Below are 21,312 nucleotides of genomic sequence, written 5' to 3'. Positions count from 1 at the left end.
TTTTTAGGGGAGGGGGTTGGTAGGTTGGGGGGTCGGGTAAGGAGTAAGAAAAAGTTTGATTTTTTTAAAAAAATATATATATTTTTTTTTTGGACGGGGTGGGGGAGAGAGGGAACAGGGGTTTGGGTTTTGGGTAGGGGGATGAGGTAAGAAAAAAATTTAAAATATTTTCTTTTGATGGGGTGGTAGGGGGTGGGGTAGGGAATTAGGGGTCGGAGTAGAAATGGATGATTTTGAGAGTTGTATGAATATTTTATCTTAAGAGTGAGATTGAAAGAGAGTTTTGAAAAATGTTTTGCTTACTTTTTGAAGGGAAGTTATTTTCCTTAGATTTGAGGAAAATAAGTTGATTTGAAAAACATTTTTCAAAACCTTTTAAGCCAATCAAACATTAGAAAATTGGAAAATGTTTTTCTTCGTACCAAACACACCCTTCCTCTTCTATATTGTCTAGTTAATTATCGTTTCCATCTTTTTAGCTTCTCACTTTTTTATATTCTATTCGTTTCAATTTATGTGATATTTATGTAAGATTTTTCCAAAAAAATTGACGTTGTTTTAGTTCAATTTATTTAATGAATAGATAATGTGGTTGTGTAGGAATTTGAAGTTACCATATTGAGAAAGGTCCTACAAGGCATCGGAATATATGCAGAGTTCGTCAATATTGGATGAAGTTCACATGATACATGACAGTATGAGAGAGTATAGTACTTTGAAGAAATTAAATTAAATTCCGGTACTGTAAGGAGTACATATTTATAAGCATTCGTCAATTCGTACAATAGAGATCGTCAGAGTCCCATCATTGTCTCAATAATCAACTACTTAACTTGCTAGTATGAGAATACTGAAAGTGTGTGCAGAATTGTGGTAGCATGGTTGGGATTCTTAATTTTATCGTTAATTAAAGATTTCTTATTTGAGAATCTAGCAACGAAAAAAAAAATCATATTAAAAGCATTTTCTTCAGAAATAGATTCTGTTATGTAGTACCTTGAATTTAGTCTAAACTTAATATAAATATCGGAGATTGGATGAGAAATACATAAATATATTAAAGAGAAGGCCTGTAGAGGGTCTTCGGGATTCTAATTAAGCTGTATTTCAAAATTGACGTTTCCTCACCTACCTTCTTCTGGCCATGGCTTGGAATATTGATTTGCGGATAAAGGATTTGAATCGTAATATATATATATATACATATATATATACTAGTTTAGAATACGCGTCCCGCACATGTATCTTACTTCAATGAGTTTAATTTATAAAATTATTTTGATATTATAAAAGAAAATATGTTTTGATTAATAAATAAATAAATGGATGATTTTATTAAATACGAAAAACACTTACATGAAAAAGTAATATATCCATACAAAGTTATAGAAAAACATTAAAACTCATTTTAACTAAATTAAGAAAAACTATCAGGGCTATAGAATGACCTAAAAAAGTGTTGAGGTCGAAATCAAAGGGCGTCATGCAAAAGCTAACAGTTGCAAATCAAGCAATCATAAATCAGAAGACAAATAAAATTATTCTAAAAAACCTATTATTGATATGGTTTTGGTCAGTTGGTCTATATATTAAAACCTTATATTAAAAAATATTAGAACTAATGAGATAGAAAATTTCTCCATAAACAAAAATTTATAAAGGTGAGGTTAGCCGAGTATGAAAGATTTTAATATTTTCCTTTCAAAAAAAAACTAAAGTAATAAGTAAAAATAATATGATATTACTTTGACTTACCTTCTAAGAAAAATAAAACTCAAATTTGATTTAAAAAAATCAGAAAAAAAATCATAACAAAAAGAAGCTTTAAAAAAGATCCCAATATGGCATGTGAAACAATTCAGATATCTTTAGAAAGTGTCCGGGGACAACAAATTAATATTTTTACTATTATAAGGTAAAATAATATTACATGAAAAGAATTTATCTAAAGTACTCCTATTAAACACTTTTAATTTTGAAATATTTTTCTGCTCATTCTCACGCAAACTCTTAAATATCTAAGTTAAACCACATAAAATTTGTCAGAAGTGCCAATATGAATACTTATTATGTATTTAGGCGCTCAGTTGAAATAAATTGTATCGACTTCAAAATAAGAGAAAAATTTAAATATTGATTTAATATTTTCATAAAAGTTTTTTGTTAAGGAATAAATTAATTTATTAAAGGTGTATACATAATCACCTTAAATAGTCCGAATATAGATTCTTACATCACATCCCATTAAAATTATGGTATAATTTAATTAGTTGAATTCAAAATTTTAAACGCTTAAGCAAATCAACTAAATTAAACAAAACGTATACTTAGCATACACATTCAAACAACATACATTAACCAATACAGTTAGTTTCAATATTCGCTTGTGAATGTTAAAATCTATTACTCCATTGATAGTGGTTATTTGTTATTTCACTATTTTCCTTTGAAAAAAATAATCTTTGGGCAAATGGGTTCAACAAAGTACGAAAAAAATATTAAAAAAGGGTAAAAAGTTGGTGAAAGTATCATATCTCAACTATCCTCTCCATGTTTATCCTATAAAATATCAAGAATCTATCAAGCAACAAAGCATCATACTCCATAATAGCTTATGCATTGTACTAAAACTAACAAAGAAATCTTAAATCATACATAATAATAAAAAAAAAAAATTATAAAAGATTCACAATACATTAAATTAGTTTAGCCAATTGACCATTATATGACAAAATAAAAAATAAATAAATAAATTATTGAAGAGAGAAATTATAAAAGATTCACAATATATTAAATTAATTTAGTCAATTGACCGATATATATATGACTGATATACTAAATAAATAAATAATTGAAGAATAATCTCTTCCAAATAAAACTTCATCTTCCATAAATTGTTACCAATATTAAAATAACTGCAATTTCAAATAAACCAAAATTCATGTACGTGTTTACCTATAGTACGAATGAGTCCTAATATAACCCAAACAAAAAATTAGTTTAATAAGAAAAATTGTAATGACTACTAAATCTAAACCTACCTAACCTAAATCAAATATTTTTTTCCTACGACAATTATGGCATAAATATAGACAATTAATACTCCTAACTATGACATACTATATTTCTTCCATAAGTTGAAATTATAATTCCTAATTAATATATAATACTATCAACTAAAAATATTAAGGAAAAAAAGTGAAAAGACGATTTTGTCTTAAGCTGAGATTTTTAGTGGACAAAAAGTTCAAATAATATTTCTAAGGTACTTCACACTTTTAATATATTATAGATATAGATTATATACATATAGATATATATATTTCTATTATATAGAAGAGGTGGTTTCGACCACCTCTTATGTAATTACCAAAATACCCTTCTACTCCCACTTAATTACATTTCATAACCCAATATATAATAACTCCATTGTTTCACTATAATGGTTTAAATATTTAATAGATTCTATTAATTTATATTAACTAACTATAACTACATATTGGAAGTAAATTTTATTTATTTATTTAATTGGCTATCATGTTCAAAACTAATTTGTTACCAAAAATCACAATAATTAACAATTTAAAATATTTAAAAGACATATAGAAATTTTATTGACTCTCATTATTTTAGCAATGCCCCATAAATTGAGATAAAAGAAAAAGTACTGCAAATTATAATAATTAAAAACTTAAAATATTTAAAAAATATATAAAAAATTTAGTTAACTATCAAAATTGTATCGAAGTCGCATAATTGGAACACAAGGAGTAAATATATTATTTGATAATTATGTAAAAATTATTATAAATCACAATAATTAACAAGTTAAAATACTTTTTTAAAAATAGATAAAAGTTATATTCAACTCTCAAAATGTTATCGGTGCAGTATAAATCATGACAAAATAAAAAATTATTTTAATTAATTGCAACTAAATATTTAAAGTAAATCAATTTTATTATTTTAATTGACTTTTATATAGAAAATTAATCTTTTTATTTATTTATTTATTTTAGTAAATTTAAATTTTAAAGTTATTTTTTTATTATATAGAAATACTAATATTTAAACTTAACTTTAAATTTTTAAAGTACAAAATTAATAAATTCAATTTAATAAAATAAATTTCTAATGAATATTTTCTTAGAATTTGTGTTGGGTCAATATGTATCAAGTTAAAAAGAAATCAAGAAAAATATATAGTAAAATTTTATTATTGTGAAAGATAAATATAATGCACTATCCAATAATGCTTAATAATATCATATTTTGCATATGCAAATATAACATCCCGTATTTAATTAATATAATATTCCGGTGAGTTATCGATGATTACTATTGGATATGATAAAATTATATTAATTTTTATAGTAATAACATAATCAATCGCTCTTAATTAATTATTATGAGACATCTAAGTATTAAGAAAATAAATAATATTTAATGAAAAATAAAATAAACATAAAATGCGAAATTAACTCTTAATGTTTTAAATTAAATTTTCGTCTTTCGAACGATGATTTTACTGTATCACTCCTTATTATAAGTCATTTATGTATTAGAAAAATAAGAATAACAAAATGATATGTCAACATAAAATATTTGATTGACTATCAAAATTATATTAGTGCCACAAAAAGTGAGACGGGACAGAAGAAGATATAAAATAACATATATTATTTGAAAATAAAATAAAAAGTATTGTAAATAACAATAATTAACAAAAAAAATTAAAAAATTAACTGATTTTTGTTTCAGCTGCTTCAATCGTGATTTTAATGTACAGTAATGTCTAAAGAGGGTAAAATGGCATAATGAGATTTAAAGAGGATAAAATATATGTAGTAAAGTGTGAGAAGAATAAAGCATAAGTAAATTTTATTACAATATTTTAAAGAAATTAAAGAAAAGAAGTATAAAGATTATTTGCAAAAGATTTTTATAAACTAATTTAAATATAAATAAAGTAAATTTAGGTACAAAAAACATGTATCTATCACAAATTTTTTACCAAACGCTTCGCACTTTCTTAACATTAGCAAATTTTCTATCAAATATGTGTAGCCATCTTTCTCAACTTTTTACAGCTCCTCAATATTAATTAACATTTCTCTATTTTAAAAATAAAATAAAGAAAGAAAATCTCAACTCTTCCTTCGTTATTAAAAAACTACATTCTTTTCTTGTGTTAAAAATAATAATTAAATAAAATAATAGCGAATCTATGTTGTGTATTCTCTTTATCGGATAAGTTTACATGATTCTTAATCTTTGAGATATTGAAAATCAATAATCTGCTCGATATTTGATTTAAGCTATTTCATCAGATTTACGCCTATTCTTTCTTTATATTTCTGATCGCAAAATTCAACAAGAAGGTTAAAAAAAGGTTTCAATTGTGATCCCCCCAGCTCAATCATACTAATGAAAATGTTCTACTGCTCAAACTTTCTACTCCAAGATAAATCCTAAAACTTAAAAATTGCAATCCACATGTTCTACTGTTGGGCTCGTGCTGACACGGGCCTTGCACTTCTAGTATATACTAGAGAGGCATGTCCCGTGTCACCACGGGCCCAACACTATAGATATTTTTTAGCACTAAAATTTGATATTGATGAGATTCAAACATAAATGTACATTAATTTAATTAAATATTATTAATTCTGATATATAAATGACTTATAATAATTAATTAGGGTAATATAGTAAAGAATATTATTAATTCTAATGCATAAATGACTTGTAATAATTAATTAAGGGTAATATAGTAAACCACGGAGAAATTAGAGGTAATATAGGCAAACATGTCATCTATTTTTTTAATTAAATATTATTAATTTTTTAATACATAAATGACTTATAATAATTAATTAGGGATAATATAGTAAAATCACGATCAAAGAAGCTGAAACAAACTTCATAAATATCTATTTTTTAAATTAAATATTATTAATTCTGATATATAAATGACTTATAATAATTAATTAGGGGTAATTTAGTAAAGAATATTATTAATTCTAATGCATAAATGACTTGTAATAATTAATTAGGGGTAATATAGTAAATCACGGAGCAATTAGGGGTAATATAGGCAGACATGTCATCTATTTTTTAATTAAATATTATTAATTTTTTAATATATAAATGACTTATAATAATTAATTAGGGGTGATGTAGTAAAATCACAGTTAAAGCGGTTGAAACAAACATCATAAATATCTATGTTTATAATTAAATATTATTAATTCTAATATATAAATGACTTATAATAATTGATTAGGGATAATATAATAAAAAATACTATTAACTCTAATATATCAATGACTTATAATAATTAATTAGGGGTAATATATAAATCATGGAGCAATTAAGGATAATATAGTAAATGACGAAGCAGTGGTCGAAACCAAATGACTTATAATAATTAATTAGGGGTAATATAGTAAAAAAATATTATTAATTCTAATATATAAATGATTTATAATAATTAATTAGGTGTAGTATAGTAAATTGCGGAGCAATTAGGGGTAATATAGACAGACATGTCGTCTATTTTTAATTAAATATTATTAATTTTTTAATACATAAATGACTTATAATAATTAATTAGGAATGATATAGTAAAATCACGATTAAAGCAGCTGAAACAAATGTCATAAATTTCCAGTTTTTAATTAAATATATTATTTCTAATATATAAATGACTTATAATAATTAATTAGGAATAATATAATAAAAAAAATTATTAATTCTAATATACATTACTTATAATAATTAATTAGGGGTAATATAGTAAATCACGGAGGAACTAGAGATAATATAGTAAATGACGAAGCACTGGTCGAAACCAGTGCAGGCAGACATGTCATCTACTTTTTAATTAAATATTATTAATTTTTTAATACATAAATGACTTATAATGATTAATTAGGGATGATATAGTAAAATTACGGTTAAAGCAGCTGAAACAAACGTCATAAATATCTATTTTTTTAATTAAATATTATTAATTCTATTATATAAATGATTGATAATTATTAATTAGTGATAATATAATAATAAAATATTATTAATTCTAATATATAAATGACTTATAATAATTAATTAGGGATAATATAGTAAATCACTGAGCAATTTGGTGTAATATAGTAAATGATACGGGGTAATATAGTAATTTACTTTTTGAATAAAATATTATTAATTTTTTAATACATAAATGACTTATAATAATTTATTAGGAATGATATAGTAAAATCACGGTTAAATCAGCTGAAATAAACGTTATAAATATCTATTTTTTTAATTAAATATTATTAATTTTCTATAAATGACTTATAATGATTAATTAAGGGTAATATAATAAAAAATATTATTAATTTTAATATATAAATGACTTGTAATAATTAATTAAAAATAATATAATAAATCACGAAATAATTAGGATGTAATAAAGTAAATAATGGGGGTAAAAAAGTAAATCCACGAAGAGCTGGTCGAAACCAACTCTTCTGTATAATAGAAATATATTGGTTTTGATAACGCGCATATGAGTTTGAATTAAAATTACTAACTAATTAATTTAAACCATATTCATATTTTTCTTTAAGCTACACTTGTCCCTAAAATTGGAATATGTGCATGGAGGGGCCGAGGGGGGATTGTATTTTCTTTTATGTTCAAGATAGTTGTACATTGGACCAATCCTATACAATATGACTTAACGTTATATATTACTTTGATATTTTAAAACAAATCTTGACTTATATGCACCCACGTCTTTAATAAAAAAAAATATATCCATTCTAAATCATAAAGTTGAGATCGAGGAACATATTTGCATCCCCTCCCTTTTTAAAATAATTTTTTGTAGACAAAAAATACAAAAAGAATAAGGAGAAAAAACCAAAAGAGCTTTACAAGCACATGTACTACAAAAGGCAAATTTAATTATTGCATGAAGCAAGGAAGGCATATCACTTTACTTTATCGAGTGTTGGAAGAAAAGTTCATTTGCATCCTTTAGCATTTATACTTTCTTTTTCTCATTTTCAGCACTATAACTATATGCATAACAAAGATTTGAAAACAGCTTTTTCTTCCATCTTTTATGAGTATATGGTATATACCTTCTGTTGTTATGCACCTTTTTGCAATCTTCAGTTCAGCACTGAACAAAAAGAAAAAGAGAGGTAAAGATGTTGCTACGTACCTAAGCTACATGTTACAAAATGTAGTACCAATTAAGACATTGCCATTCATTCCATAGCTAGTAAGTACACTGCCAAACTAATCATCATTACTTTCTCTTTTTTAATAGAAATAACAATAATATGCTCAGTATAATTTTTTTTTTTTAAAAAAGATAAATAGAGGCATCATTTCCGATATAAAACAAATTAAATTAAAAAAAAATATTGCTTCTTCATTTCAGCAATTCAGCTTCCAACTAACATCTTGCATATATACTAAAGAGATATTTCTTTAAATAGCAACATGATGACACTAGTAAGAGGTGCAATCATGTCTCATCTAAGTAATTCGAAGTTCCATTTATGTTTTTTTATATCAAAATTTAGGCAATGAACAAGGCCATCAGCTCCAAAATTTTTATTAGATTATGTGACAAATTTATCTAAAAAATTAGATACTTGCAGAAAGTACACTTTTATGTTTTAATTATGTTTTCAACGTGGCCTTGGCCTTTCACGTGCTAGTATGATTTATCTTACGTAGATTAAGTAGGTGAAAAATTCTTACTTCTACTTTTGCTTATAGGTCCGCTACCTTATTTTGCTTCCAGAAGCTGTAACGACTAAAAAAACACAAACTTTTATTTTTTAAAATAATGTGTTCGACGCATTATTTAACATAGAATATGGAATAATAATGTTTCAATATACGAGCATATATTTAGGGTCTCTTTCAGTTAGCATTAGTCCCTCTCAGTCTTTCCACCTGAAACATAGCTAGATACCCTTACTCTTTGTTTTATTATTGAATATTTTCTTAAAAGATTTGGTGGTCCTCTATTAGGATTTTGTTTCACTACTTATGAAATTAAATGGCATATAATTTCACCAAGGGCAATTGAATAGGATAACGTCTTATTTCTCACTAGAAAATAGAAATTAAAACCTGTCGACTAATTCTGTCATTCATTCACACTGTCTTGACCAACAATGGGAGAATATAAACACACCATATATATCAGATATACAGATCGATTACAGTTATGATTTTGCAAGAAAGTTAATTACATAAATTTTATGTACTTCAAGCATGCACTATATATATATGAGATGCAAGGTTTATGTACTTCAAGCATGCACTATATATATATGAGATGCAAGGTTTTTGTATATTGACATCTTTCAATCAGGGAAAAAACTATAGAATAAACGGGCAGTTCATTGCACTAAATTATATTTTGTGTTTGAGAAAGGACAGGATTACATTGAGTCGATATTATATACCCTTGGTTTATATTATATCGAGAATTATATTGTAGTGCAATTTTCAGATGAAAAATAAGATAGAAAATTAAATAGGGAGAATACAAACAGAGGAAATAAACAGCAATCATAAAATTAATAAAAAGAATAACTTTATCCATCAATACTGATAGTACAAATTTATTTTTCCGTGTCTTCTCTTCTAAATAGTCTTCTTGATTCGAGGATTATTAGTAGCGTATTTTTCAAACGTATAAGATGATAGAAATCTTGTTATTCGATCTCCAAGAACGTCGATCGCTAGAGACTCTGCTTAGTGATTTAAAAAAAGAACTTGCATCATAATATAATAATGATTTATAATATGATGGAATGTTGGAGAAGAGGGTAGCCATTGAAAAAAGTGTCCGACGAATATATATATATATATATATATATATATATATATATATAGTGTTAGATCAGTGAAGAGTTGCAGCTTCAAAAGCTACATACCACTGGAACAAAATAACAAATTAGTGGTCCCAAATTTCCAAAAAAATACCCCTGATCAAAAATTTCAGAACACAGCAAAAAAGATTCTTCAGAATAGAAGAATTTCTTCTTATTAATCTAAGTTATGGCCCTTGCAGTAGTACCTACCTAAATTGAGCTAATATTTAATAGCTGGGGACGTTTTCATGAACTATCATTTTCTCAGTTACCACACTTCATTTGAACTAATCCTATAAATAAAGGACCACTGCAAATTCAATGTGCATACATACATTCAAATTAGGTGTCTAGGTATAAATTGGGTTTACAAATAAATGAAATAATGTCAATTTGTACACTTGTTCAAATCAGTAACAATCATGTAATAGCCACGGACAGTGGCGATGAAGTGAGAAATTCCGTTAAAGATGTTCAAAATTTAATATGCACGTGCTAAAAGTAATTTTAATCTATATGCTTTGTGTAATTTTTGACGAAGGGTGTCCGATTGATCACATGCGCCATTAGGGCTGGCCATGTATGGGCATATAGGATTAAATAAACAACATGTATAGTGTGATTCCACAAATGGGATTTGAAAAATGTGGAGTGTACACAACTCTTCTCTATCTTGTGTGAGGTAAAAAGGTTATTTTCGATAAACCGCCAACTCAAAGAAACTTATTGGATAAAATTGTGTGACCCAAACTAAAAGGCTCGAGTCCAAAGCGGACAATACATTGATAGTTTGCTTTGAGCCATAACTCAAAGTGGTATTTTTGAGAAAAAAAACGAGGATAATTTACTCCATTTCGATAATTCAGGGATAATTTTTTGGCCATTTTCCGGTATAGATTTCTTGGCAGAAATGAATTGAATAAACAGTAGTTTGACAGTAATTTTTGCATGCATGTGGAGTCATGCCAATGTATACTTTGAAATTTCTAACACTATTTTGCAGTCTACGTTTGAGGTTATATTCTAGCAATCTCAGTCCCACCTATTATTTGTCTTTTTTAATAGACAGACATGCAAGTTAATTTAATTTCTTGTGACCAAAATTTTGTCATGTACAATCTTCGAAACATGCCTACGTGGATTCATTTTTGAATGCAACATCTTAAGAAAAATGTTGAAAAGTTTTATAAATACTGCAATTTAATTTTGAAAGAACCACTATATATTTCAAAATAAAATTAAAAAAATCAGAGCAATATATGAACCTTGAATAAATTAAATTTAAATCTTATAGATCCGCTATATTTCAAAAAGAATTTAGAACGATATATATTGAAAGATGTGAAGAAGATCTAGATGAACGTCACAGAGCAGTATACGTAGTACAATGTTAGCAGCAAGTTGATAAACTAGTTTGAAAGATGCACACGTTGGAGTTTGTGTTGTGATTAAATGCAATGAAAGGAATGAAAGAAAGATGGGATTGCATTCAAATTGAAAGATAGATCGAAATGAATCCATCAGTTCTTATTTGAGGCGGAGTCAAAAATTTTAATTTTATAAGTTTTGAATTTTAGTATGACAATCGAATCACTATGTTAAGTCAAATTCGTAGTCGGGCTTCTGCCTTCGCCACGGGATTTTTTACGACGTACAATGGATATTTGATTCATCTCATCTCATTTTAACTGTTACTTTAGCTCCAAAAAGTTATTTCAAATTAATTAAAAATTTATAACTTCATTTTTCTAGTAGCCTTTAAAAAAAAGAAGCTAACAGTTAAAATGGAACTAAGGGTGTATATATGTTTGCACAAACCAAGCAAGTCTATTTCTCTCTTCAAAACTCAATAACTCGATTTAATTTGAATTTGCAATGAACTAATTTATCAAAATAGATAAATCGTTTCATTATAAAAAACCTTCTTGTGTTGTTAAAAGTTCGAATTATATAAATTTTGACTTTGTCATTAATTCAACTCCAATTTAAACAGTCAACATTTTACACTTTATCTTCACTTTATTTTTATTTATCTATGTTTAACTTGACAAACATTTTAAAAAAATAATTGTTCGATCTTAATAAAATGATTTAACCACACAAATATTTAAGGATTATTTTAGACCACAAACTTTAAAAGTTTTCTTTTAAAAAAAGAAGTCATGTCAAGTCAAATGATGTCACACAAAAATGAGACGGAAATAATAATAAGGGATTGTTTGGTTGGGAATAAGTTATCCCATGATAATTAGTCTCATCGTGTATATGAGTTAATTTATTCCATTATAATGCTATTAATGATGGAATAAATAATTTTAAAACTAATTAATGTTTTCAACCAAACACAAAATAAAATAATTTATATTTTAATTTAAAATTATATTATACGTTATATCTCACACTAAATAGCTCTTGATTTTATATAATATTAATTGATTGAACAAGTAAAAATAGTTGATTTTTGTGAGTCTACCAATATGTCAGAAGAAGAGTAGTGACTAATGAGTGAATCGAATGGAATGACGTAAGAAGAAGTCAGTGAAGGCAGAGGGGAGAGGCGTGCATGGGAGAAACTGATTGAGAAGGAAAGCGTGTAATTTGGATTTTGCATTCAATTCAATTGAATTAATGTTAGCCACTCTCCTATAACCCTCTTAACTCTCCTTTTGGACTTTTTCTTGTCTCCTTTTCTCATATCTTATTATATTATAATGGCAGCAATTTTTTACCTAAACTTCATTTGAAATTAATACAATCTAGATTCCATCAGAATTTTTCTTTTTTGTTTATCTTGGACAAAATTTCAGATTTTTAGTGAATTTTTGAATAAAATTTATCAAGTTTATGTTCCGATTCAATGTGGAATGATTCTTATCACTCCCTCACATCAGACACTGTTTAAATTAGAGCGTGTACAATTATGGATCTGTATAGTATATTCGCAACTCTGCACATATAGTGAGGATCTAGGAGGGTGGGAAGTTGATCATCTAAAGCTATTCGGTAAAAAATTATACAGTATACTTAGCCAATAATTGTTATGTATATGTATAGATTTTGAGTCCAACTCCGATCCCAACACCAGGCAATAGGTTGGCGTTAGTGGTTTAAAGGTTCAAAATTTATCTTGAAGATCGTCCATGTTCAAAACTCAGACACTTCATTTTATTTTTCGATTTTCAAAGTAAAAATTCTAGATCCGACAATGTCCCCAAGATCTGATGGTCCCACATCGAACCCCATGGATGGGCTCAGCTCTATACAATATTAAAGGGATCTTGATTCTAATAGAGAAGTATTGTCCAAGTCATATAAAAAGTTCCTGGATCTCGTCCCTGTACAAATTTGTGTTTATTCTCATCAAAAATCATAAACTACGTGGTTAATTTGTTAAGCTTCAAAACAATCCAGTATAATTATTGTAATGAATGTGGTCAACATAAGTATGTAGTGAAAGGCAGCACGTATGTAGAGTATAGCACAATAGTGAAATAATGTCAGAGGTCCATCATTGTCTCAATAATCAGCGTGCATATGAAGGATACTACTACTACTAGTACAACAAGAGAAGATAGAACCTTATGTACGTGGTACTCATCACTGACCATCACGTTTCCCTCACCCTAGCCTATTCTTATTTATTATTTCCTCCACACTAGTAGCTAGTTTGCATCATATGTAGACTTGGGTTAATTTTCTCTGGCCTCTTATCCCTTTCTTGGGATGTTTTACTTATAGGTAGGGGTTAAGTCTACTCTACCTACATTCTTGGCTATTCATGATACCAGTAAAGGTGGCAATTAGATGGGGCGTTGGATTATATATTAGCTTGTACTAGTCTAAATAGGTCGGATTTATATATTCCCTTCAAAATTTATTTGGAGCAGTATATATTTGATAACGGACCATAACTCAACTCCTCCTACATGATTTAAAATTATTTCATCCTTTTTCTAAAAAAAAAATATGAAAGTTGATGCAAGTTTGACCAAATAATTTAGTTGTTTAATGCGCGCTCAACTTGTTAATCAAGTCAAGAAACCTGTCGTAAATCATGTTCATTACCATTCAAACTTTCGCGCACGGGGAGGTTACTAATAACTAAATTGAGATGCTTCTAGTGGTACTCAAAAGTCAAAAGTGGATTATTGTAGGGGAGTCTAATATTGTGTACTGTAAAAGAGTTAAAAGAGATATGAACTTATATTAGCAATGCCAACGATAGTAGAATTCAGAAGTGTACTTTTTCTAAGTACAATTTTATGGCATCAGCAAATTAAAGTAGCATTGGTGTTTGAAACAAAGAAGTTGATCATCTTGAATTGAAGGAAAGATTGATGATCTCAACAAGCTGCAAAAAAGCAAAAATATCTAACGGCTTTCTCCATTTGCTTATCTCACCCTTTGACTTTCTTTCCGTGTGTTATGGAACGTCAATTAAACTCAGATATAATGGGGAGCTCCTTCTTAAAATAATTTTTCAGAAATTATTTTTCATTACAATAGGAAAATCAATTTCTATTAATTTTCTTAAACTTTTATATGGAAAATAATATCTACACCCAGTCCTCACAAAAATAAATGCAAAGCCTACATGCATTTTACTAAAATAATGAATGAATTATTTATGATATAGTATAACCTTTAACTTGACCTCGAGTGACATATATGTCTTTTAAATTTGGATGTGCCCAAAAAACACTTGGGGGGCGTTTGGTCATATGAGAATTTTTTATTTTTTTTCGAAAAATTATTTCACTTTAATAAAAATTATGGTATTTGACCATAAGAATTTCAAATACAATTTAAAATTGTATTTGAAAAGTGAAAATAAGTTAAACTTGTTTTTACCTTTTTCACGTTTCCTCTCACCAAAAGTCAAGAACAACTCTAATTAATATTCATGGTCAAACACAACTCCAAACTCCAACTTTAACTTCAACTCCTATTTTTTATTTTATTTTCATGGTCAAACACCAATTTAAAGAATAAAGTTGAACAAGTAAACACACGTATCCTACACGGCATCTTATATGGCAATTCATATGAGATGTCACATAAGGCATATGTGACTACTTATTCAACTTTATGAAAATTTACGTGTTTGCTTGTGCACTCCAATGTTGGAGGACATAGATGCATTGAGGCCAAATTAAAGAAATCAAAATTGGTGAACTTGCTTATACGAATTTTTAACTCTTTTTTTACTTTATAACATGCATATCATATAGGCAAAATAGCTCGGGAACCCTTGTACTTGGTCTAATTTGTAAAGTGAATATTCCTACTTATACCTTAGTCATTTGAACCTCTCAACTCATTAAAACAGAATATTTTGAATCTCTCTGACCGTTGACCAAACCTATGTGGCATCAAAATGGCTGAGTAGGACAAAGTGTGTGATTACACGCGCGTGAACATCATTTTTTACATTATAATAATTTTAAAAAATTAAAAAATGAAAAAAGGCCCCCTGCCCCCTCCCCGCCAAAATTTGTTTCCTTCCTCCTTTGCTTCACACCAACGGCCCCCACCCCAACCCCTACCCCACCCAAAACAAGCACCTTCATTACAGCCTCGTCCCCCGCCAAACCACCACCATTACAGCGCCGCCGCTCCCCTGCTTTCTCCTCTCCCCCCCTCCAAACGAATTTCTCTTCTTTCCTTCTTCATTCCTTGGTTCACCGTCCGCCCCTTTACTATTTATTTTTCAAAGATTTCAATCTTCAAAATTTTTAAGCAAAAATCTCATCTTTACATCATCAGCATCCATGAGGCATGAACCCCACTTGGTATATTTATTTATTTATTTTAGATGTGTTCTGATCTTCTCTAACAATTTGTACTTTATCATCCTTTCAAATTTAATCAATTTGTGAATTTTCAATCATCACAGCAAAGCGGCTGAAATTTCGAGCTTCTTCGGCGACGGCGATCGAATTTTCTTGACCCAAAATTGGACTGGTAACAACGCATGTAAGCTCAATTTCATCCCCAACCATTATTAATCCATCATGAATCTGCCCAGAACTTTGTTGATTTTTATTACCCTTCAACGACGAATTAATCACACCAATTTTCATTTCAATACAATCGGATTTCTGTAATTGCATGGTAGAAATATTTGTAATTTTTGCTGAAGTATTCTCAATTAATTTAGATTGCATTTCCCCCTTTTCATGACTAGTTTCTCAATTAATTCTTTTTTTTTAGATTAGATCGAAGTAAAGAGGCAAAAACCTGAAGTTTTTGTCATTGGTGAATAATGAAGTTGTGTGTTAGAGAGAACAAATAAAATTAAATTAGAAAGAGAGTGATTTGAGAGGTGGAAGAAAGAGGCTGATAAGTACAAAGGTCTACCAAACTATTTTGTCTATTATATATATAAGTTTATATTTAATATTTTTATTTCTACTTTAATATTTAATTTATTATGTGACATTAAAAAATGACGTAGAATTTAATGTAATATTTAAAAAAGACAAAATGCTCTTCTGGACCTTTATATTATGTCGGTTTTGTAAGTTGGACACTTTTACTTATATGTTTGTCATCTGGACCCCTGAACCCACTAAAAAATAATATTTTAAATTCCTTTTTGATAGTGTAACACACTCTCCCCACGTCAGCTGCCACATCAGCTACCACATCATCTTTATATATAAAAAATATTAAATATTAAAATAAATAAATAAATAAATAAATAAACAAACAAACCAACCCCTTTCTCTCTCTTCCCCCTTTTCTTTCTTTTCCAATTCTTTCTCTTTCTTCCCCTTTCCAGTTCTTTCTTTCTCTGTTTCTTCTTCTTGTTCTATTTTTTTTCTTATTCTTCTTCTTCCTCCTCTTCTCATTCTTCTTTTCCTTTATTATCTTCATCTTTTTATTCTTTTTGCTCTACGATAAAATTAAAAAGTGAGGGACGAAAAATTTAAAAAGTATGGAAAGAAGAGATTTTTGTGATTTGAGTGATTTAAGAAACTTGAAATTTAATGTAAAGACTCAATTTTTATGCTTTCTTTAAACTCTTTATGATTTGGGTAATTCAAGAAAGTTTGAAATTCTTGAAATTCAATGTAAAAACTCAATCTTTATTTATTTTTTGTGATTTGGATAATTTAAGAAAGTTGAAATTTCTTGAAATTCAAAGTAAAGATTCAATTTTTATTTTTCTTGTGATTTGGGTAATTTTAAAATGTTGGAAATTTTTGAAATTCAATGTGAATATTTTTGTGAATTGATTAAAATTCAATGTTTTGTGAATGATTGAAGAAAAAGAAATTCAATGATCAATGGTGTAGTGTATGATGATTTTTGTGGAGAAGAAAAAGAATTTTCTGGTGAGGTTTTATCGAGGAGGGGGAGGCAATGCAGTGGTGCTTGCTGGCGTTAATGATGATGGCCGGCGTGGAGGGAGGGAGGGAGGGGGGTGGGGTGGGGGTGGCTGAATAGGGGCTAGGGTGGGGTATGGGTGGCTGAACGGCGGCTGGGGTGGGGTGGGGATGGCTGAATGGGGGAAGGGGTTGGGGTAGGTTTTTTTTTTAAAATATATTATTTTTGAAAATATTTTTAAATTAAAAAGATGGAGGAAAAAAAGGCAGGTCCTTTTTTTTTTTTTTTTTTTTTTAAATTTTAGTATTAGTTTTAATTTTTTAAAATATAAAATTGGTCAAAAATTGACCCCACTCGCACCCCAGGCGACTGACTACACTCTCTTAGTCCTAGTCAGCCATTTCAATGCCACATAGGTAAAGTTAACAATCAAAAGATGCAAAATGTTGCTTTTTAGTGGGTTCAGGGTTCGGATGACAAACATGTAAGTAGAAGTATCTAACTTATAAAACGGACATAGTATAAGGATCCAAAAGAGTATTTTGCCATTTAAAAATGACGTGAAGCTGATGTGGAGGCGGTTGTGTTACACACGCTGAAATAGGATTTAAAATATTTAGTTTTATTGTGTTGAAGGGTTCAGATGACAAAAGTCTAAGTAAAAACGTTCACTTTACAAATTCAGATAAGTATAAAAGTCCACGAAACTATTTTACCTATTGTATATAATATTTATGCATATTGAGAATTTCTTAACTCAAATATACAATTTTAACCAAATCGTTGATAAAAAGAATATTGTGTTGCTGGTAGCGATTCTTAGAAAAATCTACTTTCAACATTTAAATACAATAATTCAGAAAATTACATCATGAGAAAACAACAAAGAGACCTTTTTCGAAAATTGATTAATTTACAAAATTGACAAGAGAAATGTAAACGACAAGATAGAAGGAAGAAGTCTCGTCTCCTCTTCTTGAAAAATATTAAAGAACTAAAAATAACACTTTATGAAACCCCTATCCCCACCTAACTACTTTTTTCCAAAACTTAAGACCTCTTTTGGAAAAATTTACTATTACCTAATTCTGTAACTTAAAAAGCTAAAAACAAATGCCTTGGCTATCTGATACTAGATTTCTTGTAGTACAAAAGTTTTTACAGAAGCCCTTGTATTTCCTCCATTGTTCACTAATGTCCTTGGCAATATTTTTTGCATCATTTGTAGTCCCTAAAATTCCTCTTCTTGTAAATCCCACTGTGTATAATCCATTCTCTCCTTTCCAACCATTTGGAAATGGTGTCTTTGGCATCCCTTGTTCTGTGAAGAAGTCACTTCCCTACAAAATTAATATCAACAACAAAAAAAAAATATTTAAATCAAATGTGAAATTTTGTTATTAAAAGATATTAATCATTGTTTTTGAATATTTCATCATTAATTTTGTAAAGAGATAAAATCTTGCATGTGATAAACCTAAAAATGACCTAAAAGTCTCAACAAGTTGGTACTTTCATAACCATGGGACATATGCCAATGTGCCACTATACATGGTCTAGTAAGTGCATTTCTCCTATACATATTCAATTTTGGACCACAAAATAATTACTCACTCTACTTATTTTTTATTATATAATATAGCACTTAGCCTAATTCTATTATCATAGTGTACAAGGTATTCATTAAATATGAGAAATAATAATTGAGACATGAGTTATCATTATTGTATTATTCCCAATCTATAGGAAGTACACAAACTATATGTTAAATTTATTAATATTTTTCTTGTGGGGGTGAGGTGGGCTTTGGCAAAATGCAGAAAATAGATAAAATAGATGGGGGTGATGATAGGGAAAAGTCCAGACAAATGAGATCGGAAATTCTCTTTTTTGATTTAAGAAACGTTTTGTAGCCTTCTGCATGTGTAAGAATGAAAGTGATGTGATATTGAGAGTAAAGATAAAACTATTGAGAGTAAAGATAAAACTAGAAACTTTATAAGGTAACAACAAAATATTCATTGGCTTATTATCCCTTTTTCTCCATCCACAATATTTATATTCTAAGAAAATTAGAAAAAAATAAAATGAGTTTAAAGAAAGTATTGTATTTTATACCTTAAACCAAGAAGGCACATTGCTTTTGTATCCTGTTGCTAGGATTATTGAATCAAATTCTCCTTCTTTGCCATCTAAAAACTTTGCACCTATTTTAGTTATTTCCTTCACACCTGGCATTATCTACAAGAATATACGAAAAATAAATAAACAAAAAAATCACCCATTATACAAAAAAAAAATAAAAAAAATTGAAAATTTACCTGAATTTTTCCAGTTTTAATCTGCGATAATGCTCCGACATCGAGTACCGGAGTTTTTCCGGTAGCATTTTTCAGTTCAAGGGGACCGGTTTTAGGTCGCCGGAGGCCTAATTTGTCTGTGCTACCTAAGGTCAAGTTAGCAACAAGTAGTAGGAACTTGTCAACTATTCTTAATGGCATCCACTTGAGAAGTGCCATAGCTATTGAAAATGTTGATATTCCTAACATTTCCCTAGGTAAAATATGCACCTGCATCCCAAGAAAAAAAAAACATTGAAATAAAAAATTAGCCAAACAGAATTTAGTTTAGTTCAAAACCTACTTTTAACTTAACACACAAATTTATCAATTTTCCATAACAAAAAAGTAAAAAAAATGTACCTACATATGATAGACAAAATGGTGTAACAAGTAACAACCAAGAAAGCTTGATTTAAACTATAAAGCATGATTTAATAGTAGTAACCTTTTTTACTAGTAAAAAAAATTATGGTCTTAGCGTAAATACTTCTTCATACTTAACCAAAGATTTCAAAATCACGATTTCAAGCACGGGAATAAATCAGTTTAGATTGGGAGGCTTTAACCTTTTTCTTCATACCTAACCAAAGATTTCAAAATCACAATTACAAGCACGGGAATAAATCCTTCTCAAATTCATAATCTTAATCTTAAAATTCTTTTAATCCCTTACAGGTGACTAGAATCTATAATCTTAAATATAACAAAAAAAAAAAAAGGAGAAAGAAAAGGGAAATGTACTTACTGAATTTCTGACAACCATATGAGGAGTGGCATTATGTCTACAAAGGTCTAAACTAACTTCCATACCAGAATTCCCACAACCAATTACCAAAACTTTCTGATTATTAAACTCAGTACCACACTTATAACCACTTGTATGCATTACTTTCCCTTTAAACTTATCAATCCCTTGAATCTCCGGTATCACTGGCTCTGCATTTTCCCCTGTTGCAACAATCAGCCACTTTGACAAATACTGAACTTCTTCAGTTTGCACTTTCCAAAACCCACTAACCTCATCATACTCCGCAACCTTAACACCCTGCTTAAACTTTGGAATAATACCAAAGTGCTTTGCATATGATTCTAAGTAAGAAATGAACTGATGTTTTGTAGGGTATTTAGGGAAATTTTCAGGGAAATTGAACAATGGGAGCTGGCAAAATTGTTTAGGGAGATGGAGTTTAAGGCGATCATAAGTTTTGCGTTGCCATAAAGGAGCAATACAATCACTTCTTTCAAGAATAAGTGAAGGGACACCATTTTCTTTAAGACAAGCTGAAACAGCTAAACCAGAAGGACCAGCACCTACTATAATAGGTCCATTAACCCAAAGCCATTTTGGTTGTTGATCATTTTTTTCTTCTTCTTTACAAGAACCCATGTAAAGGGGTTTTCAACAAAAGGGAATACAAGTTTTTAATCTCTATAGGCTTTTGAAAAGAGTGTAAAAGTTTGTCTACACTGGGAGTTCCTCTGTTTTGCTTGTGTGTAATAGTAGCTAGCTCTGTTTCTTTTTCTTCTTGAGTATGTGTAGAGGTGTAACAAGTGGGAATTTAAAGAGGAGGAAGGTGGGGGTGGGGTGCGTGGGTGGGTGGGGTTTGAGTTTCTACTTTTAAGTCCTTTTTTTTTTTTTTAACTCCATCTATTTTTTACTTGTTCAATATCCCCTTTTTGTTCTACTTTACATCGCCCCTATACTAAAATTACTTGCTTTAAATTACTTAATCAATTTATAAAATTAA

The 21,312-nt window shown here is 28.6% G+C and overlaps 1 protein-coding gene across 1 annotated transcript; it reads right to left on the bottom strand.

Annotated features, from left to right (window-relative positions):
* Positions 1–18,101: 18,101 nt before the first annotated feature.
* LOC107874836 (probable indole-3-pyruvate monooxygenase YUCCA4) lies at positions 18,102–21,100 on the bottom strand. The gene is made up of 4 exons (XM_016721557.2): positions 20,310–21,100; positions 19,544–19,792; positions 19,341–19,463; positions 18,102–18,562 (listed from the first exon to the last, which is right to left on the bottom strand). Exons 1-4 carry the CDS (start codon positions 20,949–20,951, stop codon positions 18,326–18,328), a joined length of 1,251 nt encoding a protein of 416 aa, XP_016577043.1. The 5' UTR covers positions 20,952–21,100; the 3' UTR covers positions 18,102–18,325.
* Between the last annotated feature and the right edge of the window lie 212 nt (positions 21,101–21,312).

The sequence above is a fragment of the Capsicum annuum genome, chromosome 6 (assembly GCF_002878395.1).
Source record: "Capsicum annuum cultivar UCD-10X-F1 chromosome 6, UCD10Xv1.1, whole genome shotgun sequence".
Taxonomy (NCBI): Eukaryota; Viridiplantae; Streptophyta; class Magnoliopsida; order Solanales; family Solanaceae; genus Capsicum; species Capsicum annuum.
Note: the sequence above shows the minus strand (reverse complement) of the source record. Positions and strands in the feature narration are given on the sequence as shown.

Bases quoted from the DNA above. Each gene is read 5' to 3' on its own strand.
- LOC107874836 (XM_016721557.2), bottom strand. From the start codon at position 20,951: ATGGGTTCTTGTAAAGAAGAAGAAAAAAATGATCAACAACCAAAATGG. The intron at 19,464-19,543 runs GTAAATTTTCAA...ATATTCTTGTAG, and splicing joins TTAAAACTGGAAAAATTCAG to ATAATGCCAGGTGTGAAGGA. The intron at 18,563-19,340 runs GTATAAAATACA...TTAATTTTGTAG, and splicing joins ATGTGCCTTCTTGGTTTAAG to GGAAGTGACTTCTTCACAGA.